Genomic DNA, 7,918 nt, shown 5'->3' with positions numbered 1-7,918 from the left:
GAATCGCCAGGCAACTCTCACGGCGCTAACCCTAATCCTACTCGCCCTAACCCGGATCGAGCTAGAGAAGTATTAGCACTCCAGACCCCGTGTAACATTCAGCTCTAAATATAGATCGACTTGTATGTTATCTCGCAGTAAAGTTCTAAACCTTAATATCTAACGAAATACATGCTACACACTTATATATAAATTAACGCTAAGTAGGCTTCTTTTACTAGAGCATCCATACAGCCTGATGGAAGCAGAAAAGAAGGGTATCCCAACGAAAGATACAAGAAACAAAGATACAGATATTCTGCCTTCGTAACTGAGTGCTAACACAACCAGGACGGAACCACTAGAGCCACAATCGGTCCTAGGCATACCGTACGTGCCGTAGCTCGGTCTTGCTTAAGGCACATCGATAGCTAAACATGATTTCTCCGTCCCAAGTAACAAGAGTTACTACTCTTCCAGTACCGTCGTGTCTGGAGGCTAGGTGGCTGATTCAGGTGGATGCGTTCGCAAAGACAGTCTGACATCCAAATATGGCATTTTCAACGATACGGACCTTCTCATATCAGACGACGGCGAACATAATGACACTAGAGATATTCAACGCCACGAAAGGGCTACCCAAATTCGACACGCACTATTATTAGACGTGGATATTATCTTGCGGAACGATCAACACCTTCTCCTATAATATAGGCTCATAGGTTTATATGGCGAAGCGAAGGATATCAGATCTAAGCTTTTTATAAATACTAATGTTCCGTTTTCTATATTCCTTTGCGGAGTTCAAGGAAGCGGCAAGTCCCACACAACATCCTGCATCCTTAAAAATTCTCTAATACCCTCTAAACATCTCGGAAGGCTCTAAAACCCACTATCTGCGCTAGTGTTCAGCTATAGTCACTTTAGCGGTGACGGCATTAGATTCAGCATCAGCAAAGCCGCATTCTTAGGTTCTAGCGGAGCTAGAATATCTAGCACAGCTTATATCAAGAAGGTGCATATCTTAGTCTCACCATTAAACTATGTGCGAATATCGAAGCTATACCTACAGCTTCCTAACGTTTTAGTCACGCTATTTAAGATAAAACCTCAGAACCTTAACATTACTACAATCCTAACATTAATAAACGTTAATAAGTTGGAAGAAACACCACTCTACATAGCACAAGTCACGCAAATACTTTAGGAGATATTAACAATAGGAGGACCATTCGACTACAAGGCGTTTAGGCTACATCTTAAGAAGCAGAAGTTCAACCCTATATAAACTAATATGCTCTAGATGCGTCTTAGCTTACTTAAGTCATTTTTAGACATAATAGATACCTCACCTAAAATAGCGTTCCTACCTAGTAAAATAATAATTATAGATATATCTTGTCCCTTTGTTAATACTAACATAGCTTATGTTCTCTTTAAGATTAGACTTCAACAATACCTGCAGTCCAGAGGTACTAGTAAGATAATCTTCTTAGACGAAGCGCATAAGGTATGGAGCCATGAAACCTCTCAAATCCTGATTCTTTACTAACGATAACTAGTACATGCTCAATATACCTGGGTCGCAATCGCTGAACGAGGCACTCTAGACCATCCGCCTACAGCGGCACTATAGCGCTAGGGTTATCGTCTCAACACAAGAGCCTACCCTCTTAACTAACCTAATCGCTCTTTGCCCCGTTACGGTAATTCATCGCTTCTTAAGTCCAGAGTGGTTCTCAACTATTAGACGTCATATCTCTATCACGGATGTGAACCGCGATGATCTCATGCGAAAAATCAAGAATCTTAAGACGGGACAGGCAATCGTGTACTCGCCTAACGCAGTCATTAGCTTTGATGACTGTAGCAGGTTATTCATGGGAACAAGTGGAATGATTTATGTTCGGGTCAGAAGGAGACTTACAAGCGATGGAGGGCAGTCTGTATTGGCTGTCTAGGAAGGCTGCCTGCGGAACAACCTGAACACCTGCGCATTCTTTTTTCACCTAGCGCAGAGCCTATATTAATGTCTCGGCCGAGTTCTGGATCAACTGAAAGATTCCTAACCGGGGGGCGAGCACAGGCTGTGGTATATCCATTAGAAATTTTGAATGCTTTCGAACTTATCTCGTCCGTGTCTTTGGTCGATCTCAAATTTGGTTCATACTCAGTAGCGAGCCTAAGTTACACGCCTGTCTGCCGTCTTATATAGATATCAAATACGTAACGCGGTATGACGCGTTTTACCCTGCCCTCTCCAAACCCATCTATATGAACAGCACGACTTAAGTATCGCGACCTGCGGAGCTCTCCTACGGAAGCTCCGGACCCAATTCGAAACCCATCCACTGCTATGGACTAATCACGTTCAGCAGACCTCTCTGCATATCCCAACGACTCCGATTCCTTGCATCCCTCAGCTTACTCTATTCTATGCAAGATCCTCAAACTGGTCTGCCGTGTTGTTATGTTTGCCGTGCTCCCTGTATCCCGCTGAATAGCCAAAGTACAAGCTACATACACGAACAACTTCCTTTCTTGCACATCCAGAAATTACCGAGGTCAGAAATACTCTATAAACCACAGTGTCGTGCTAGAATGCCTGCTGAACTTACGCTCCTAATAGTTATATTCGTCCTACTAGGTCTTTTTGCTACACACAGGAACATCAAGAGATACAATTGCAACTCGATAGCTTCTTAAAGGAAAGTCAATTCAAGGTGATCAGTCGTGAAAGGATGATCGTCGATTACACCAGGATCCCAAAAGCCAGTTTGAACGGAATCCTGTACTTAACCACTAGTATTGACAACTATCTATATTGTGGAGCTTCCACTACCCATATACAAAGGGACAGTATCAATGAAGCTGGCCGCTTTACAGGATTGGATGATAACCCCCCTTACTAGAGATCCTCTATTGCTTTGATCATATCGTCGTTCTGATTCGCCTCCTCGGCATCGTCATCGGAGTCCGTGCAGTTGTCATCTAGATAGTGATGCTCGGAAGAGTTATCTGAATCTTCAAGATGCTCGATGCGTGTGTCAATGGATGTGCGCGCGGCTTTGATGATTAGCTGTGTGCATACCCCCAGAAGGGTGAAGACTGACCAGAAAGACTTTCCACAATCGTGGACATATCGAATGCTGATGGACGAGTAGAAATAGAGTGGGATCTCTTTTCTCTCTTAAACTTACGGAATTCTGGTGCGATGATATCGTCAAACCAGTCTTCATTGTTCGCGAGCACTTCCCACTCGTAGTGACCAACAATTTCTTCTGTGGTAACTTCCCATAAACAAACGTAATGGTCGGTGTAGTATTCCATTCCCTTATTATAAGGATCCGGGATATCATAATGCTTCATTTCAGCAGCGATGTCGAGGATTGGTAAACCGTTTTTAAGTCGAGTGGCGGGGTCAATGACAGTGAGGGTCTGATTTCCTCGTTTCATGCTTCTCAATTTTGCGAGATTCTCAATTGCGCTGGCTGATTTTGTAAAGGAGATGTATGGTGTTGGCCTCCAGATCCTGTGATTGAGATGAATGGCGAGGGATGTTTTACGAGCTTGCTCTGTGGTAAGAGGCAACCTAAGTGATCTTGATAGCATACGGCCATCCTTATTGGGATTACTCCCTGAGTAGACATCCCAAATTCGAAGAAGCGGAAAGTCAAGCTTCTGAGTTTCACTAACTTGCCATGGGTGGCATTCCTCCTCGGATCGCATGAAAGGGTTGACGATGTTGGCTCCTAGGAGCTTTAAGACTCTTTGGCGCGTGAGGGTTGCCAAATTATCATCACAAGCTTGGGAATTCATAGTGATGGGCTTGTATTAGGCTAAAGCGTAACCCTTTGGTAAAGGTATTGGCGTGTATTCGTTGAAGTGTGAGCACAAGATGACGATCAGACTGCGCGCCCCGCACTGGCCTGCTTCCAGGAAGTCTTATCAATATTGGGCTCCAATGATGATTGCATGCTGCGAGCCTTGAATTAAAAACATGCCGCTTATTTGATCGTCACTCCCTCCGAATAATCTACTGATGTTTTAAAGGGTATTTAGGAGGGGCATCAACGTTCCGATTGGAAACGTGTAGTGATGTGACTGGAGGGCTGGCGAGCCACAGTTGCACGACAGGATCTCACATGCATATGTTGATGCATAGCTTGATCATCGCTGATAATACAGCACGCGTGCTGTTTAGCTAATGTGTAAGCCCGCAAAGCATCATATAAGTTAGTTATTGCTCAGAAATGCAGTGCTTATGTTGTGGATGATGTGATTGTGTACTGCGACAGTCTAATAGTCAGCAGTAATACAACTAAGCACCGTGCTGCAGTGGCTGGTGCGGATATCCAGACTTTGCATCAAACATCACGCCTCCAAACATAAAGCTTTTGTGCATCGCTATTCAGTATGAATGTCGTCAACGTGCAGTCCTCTGTCATCTCTAAGCTAAAGTAGTCAGTGATCTTGACGGTTCATTTATAGATAGTAACGAAGTCTAGGACTTGCGAATCTTACGTTTTGCAAGTCTCCCTAAATGGAGCAGCGTGTTAGCTGTTATGACTCACCAGATTGTAGATGACAACTGCGCACGGCCGCTCAATTCACATCGCATCGGCTAGTATACTCGCCCAGCTGCGAGCTGCGATATGGGTTCATCTTCTGCTCTGCGTCGACTTTGGTTGGCAAACCTTTCGAACTAGCAAGTCTCCTTGCGCAACTTGTCTAGCATATCTCGATTACCATAATAGAAAATGGGTCTATAGGAGCAAAAGCCAATGCGTAAAGACCGTAGGATGTGGTTGCCTGGATAGTCAAAGTCTTCAAAGTTTAGCGTTGATGATCAAGTTTGATATAACCAACACCTTTAAGCACGACTTCACCTACAAAAGCATCATATAACACTCATCAATCAGTTTACTGCTACGTTGCGCTACAAGCAATATAGACTCATCTCATCTACTGTCAAATACTAAAAGACATCATTAGAGGTTTGGTATAGATCATATTACACGTGCAAGCCTATTCCGTAGGTTTTTCAGGAGCCAGAATCCTACTGCTCTTGTTCCCAATCAATTTCCACCTCAGCCTTACGATATATCTCCATAGTAGCAACAGCATCTTCTATACTTAACACAGGGCCCTGCTTAATTAAGCGGCCTAGAACCCTCAGCGCTAAATTTTTGAAATTAGGGCCCTAGTAGGCACCAGGGTTGGCGTATTTGCGGTACCCACTATACTTTTATATATCGCGGACTAACATGTCAAACTTAAGACAAGTAACTAAATGAGCAACGCCTTGAAGCTGCAAGACGCGAGCAGCCAAATCCAAAGTAATGACCCTCAAATCTTTTTCAATATCGTGGCCGATTGCAACCCTATCACGAAGAAGCTCGCCCAGTTCAGCCTGAACTTCAGAAAAAGGCCTGGCGCCATTCTGCGGATTGATATCGGCCCAGCGAATTCCAGAAAAGCTTTCATCGGTGTCTATGATGTGGACGGGCTCGGGGTAGTGTAAAAACTGTCAAGTATAGTTTTGCCGTCGTAGTTGACGACAGAAACACGGCCGAGGACCTGACCGATGTTCGACCGCATCATCTTGCAGTCGATAGCCATCTTTTTGGTGAGAAGGTTCTGGTGCGGCCCTGTTTCCTCAGTGGATTCAGACTTCAACATTGTATTTATCTTGTCCATTGATGAGTAACTGATGGAATTAGAATTAAATCGATCCTTCGATATGGACCGCAAGGCGCGATGAAAATCTACTAAAACTGTGTTGAGAAGTTCCAGTCTCTTATTTGGAGCGGCACGCAACAATGCTCAGGTTTGATCTTTGAGGGTAACGATAAGTTCGGACTGTTGATAGACCGTTGGCGCCAGCCGCACTAATTGCCAAGCTTTAGCCTTTTTGCATCTAAAAATATATGATAGTAGCCACGTGCATAAACCTCTTAGCTTAAATAGTTAAGGATCTAAGTAGTTAAGATAGCGTTAGCTTATCTTAATCCCCGCAAACTGGTGAAACGCGTTTGTCTAATCATGGTCAAGATCCCGGAATGATGACATTTCCTGCTGCAAGCCACCTACTAAGGCATAGAATAAGCAGCCGAACTGCTCCAAGAGTGCGCCAACGCACAGCCTGATCAAATGTCATACAACATATACCTACATGTCATGCCCGCTATCACATCAACTAACCACTATCATGTCATTGGTTACACATGAGGTTGATCCGTTTGCAGATACAATTATTATCCTTAAAAATCCTTGCAAAAACTTCGCCTCGTGGGACGAGACGCTCATATCCTCTCAAATTGAGTTTCCCGAGCCGGAAGAGGAACAGCCCATACATGCTCAGACGTTGGAGGACGATCGGACGGGCAAGAAGCTGTCAAAGAAGGAGAAGAAAGCCCGGATGCGCGGTAGAGCCTCCCGCAACAGCACTGTCTCGAACGTTCTAGAGGGCAATGGCGAGCACGCTGAGCTTTCCAGTGAAGCATTGTCTGAAGATCAAAGACTTGTTCACGATCGGGAATTAGCAACAAGAGTGGTTGGTGGGGTAGAGAACCCAAGCGTCGAACTAGCCGAGCTCGCCTCAGGGCCGACCCAGTCGGAAGATGATGAGATTCACTATCTCGTCTCATCCCGCCACTTGATGCTAGCTTCACCATGGTTTAGGCGCACATTAACAAGAGAAGAGTTCGTTGAATCCTTGAAAAATCCATCGGATGGACGGTACCACATCTATGCCAACGATTGGGACGAAGAAGCTCTCCTTATTCTTCTTAACATTTTCTACATCCAAACACGCCAAGTTCCGGCTACTATAAGCTTAGAGATGCTCGCAAAGATTGCAGTTCTTATCGATTACTACGAGCTCGAAAACGCAGAGGTGATCGAGCGTGATACCAAGGACTGGATTACTAATGTGAGGCGTAATGCCGCGATTCTATCTTCTTATTGCCGTGACCTTATGTTATGGATCTGCATCTCTCGAGTTTTCTGCATGTGCGAAGAATTTAAGAAAGCGACGGCTGTGGCGATTAAAGAGAGTAAGGGCTGGATTCAAACCCTAGATTTGCCGATCCACTAGGGGATTACATGTATAGTCTTGACCTGCCTCAATCTAGGTTCTAATTGTTAACTCTAATCAGCTAGTATCGACCGCATTCGATGCAATGCCATTAAGCACGTTATCTCTAAACTGCACCGCTTACTTAGGGTCTATCGAGACTTTAACTATTCCTGCCCCTATAATCTATCTTACTCTTTTTAATGTGGAGCTTTTCTCTTTGGCGCGTTGATGAAATATATAGAGAGATAGGGTTGTCTCTTGCCCCGGCTAGAGAATCCTTTTATGGGGATCAGCCTCAATGAAATATGCGATAGGAGTGGAATAGCGAAGAATACGAAATGGTGGGTCAAAAGCGACTGTTACGACTACTACAAACGATACGACCACGAAAAGTGTGAGGTTCACTCGTGCAATCTGAATGCTAAGATTAATGAAGTCGTCCAGGATGCGATGGCTAAAGTGAGAGGATTGAAATTGCAGGACTTCAGGGATAACAGCCAAGTTTCGTTTAAAAACTGATCCAAATGTTCAGCTTTAACGTGCATCCCTTCGTACCGGAACAACCGGTGTGGCGGAACACTATCTCTTAAGTAAGCAGATAAGACACAGAAAAACTTATTAAAATATTTTTATAATGCCTTATTATTTCTAAGTATATATATTCTGTATATAACTAGTTCTTAGATAGAAAAATATATATTATTATTATTATTCCATTATAGTCCTGTATCAGCCGTTGGCTATGTAGGACTTTGGCCAAAGGCCGTTCTATCTAACTAGTTACAATTTGGTACGTTGTGCTGTATTGCGTGACTATGGTGCTTCGGCCTGTATCTAGCTAAGCTATTACTAGCTTTC

At 44.0% G+C, this 7,918-nt stretch overlaps 3 protein-coding genes across 3 annotated transcripts; 2 read left to right on the top strand and 1 right to left on the bottom strand.

The window, feature by feature from the left end:
• Positions 1 to 2,415: 2,415 nt before the first annotated feature.
• On the top strand, positions 2,416 to 2,685 carry COCMIDRAFT_111003 (uncharacterized protein; the record flags this gene model as incomplete). Its single annotated transcript, XM_007695657.1, has 1 exon — positions 2,416 to 2,685. The coding sequence occupies one exon, from the start codon at positions 2,416 to 2,418 to the stop codon at positions 2,683 to 2,685; it is 270 nt and encodes an 89-aa protein (XP_007693847.1).
• Positions 2,686 to 2,887: 202 nt separating this feature from the next.
• Positions 2,888 to 3,798, bottom strand: COCMIDRAFT_111002 (uncharacterized protein; the record flags this gene model as incomplete). The annotated part of the gene is made up of 2 exons (XM_007695656.1): positions 2,888 to 3,045; positions 3,093 to 3,798. 2 exons carry the CDS (start codon positions 3,796 to 3,798, stop codon positions 2,888 to 2,890), a joined length of 864 nt encoding a protein of 287 aa, XP_007693846.1.
• A 2,392-nt stretch (positions 3,799 to 6,190) lies between these two features.
• COCMIDRAFT_41874 (uncharacterized protein) lies at positions 6,191 to 7,579 on the top strand (the record flags this gene model as incomplete). The annotated part of the gene is made up of 3 exons (XM_007695655.1): positions 6,191 to 7,037; positions 7,140 to 7,207; positions 7,310 to 7,579. 3 exons carry the CDS (start codon positions 6,191 to 6,193, stop codon positions 7,577 to 7,579), a joined length of 1,185 nt encoding a protein of 394 aa, XP_007693845.1.
• Positions 7,580 to 7,918: the final 339 nt, after the last annotated feature.

The sequence above is a fragment of the Bipolaris oryzae genome (assembly GCF_000523455.1).
Source record: "Bipolaris oryzae ATCC 44560 unplaced genomic scaffold scaffold_379, whole genome shotgun sequence".
NCBI lineage: Eukaryota > Fungi > Ascomycota > Dothideomycetes > Pleosporales > Pleosporaceae > Bipolaris > Bipolaris oryzae.
The sequence above is the reverse complement of the archived record's forward strand: the minus strand, read 5'-3'. Positions and strand labels throughout refer to the sequence as shown.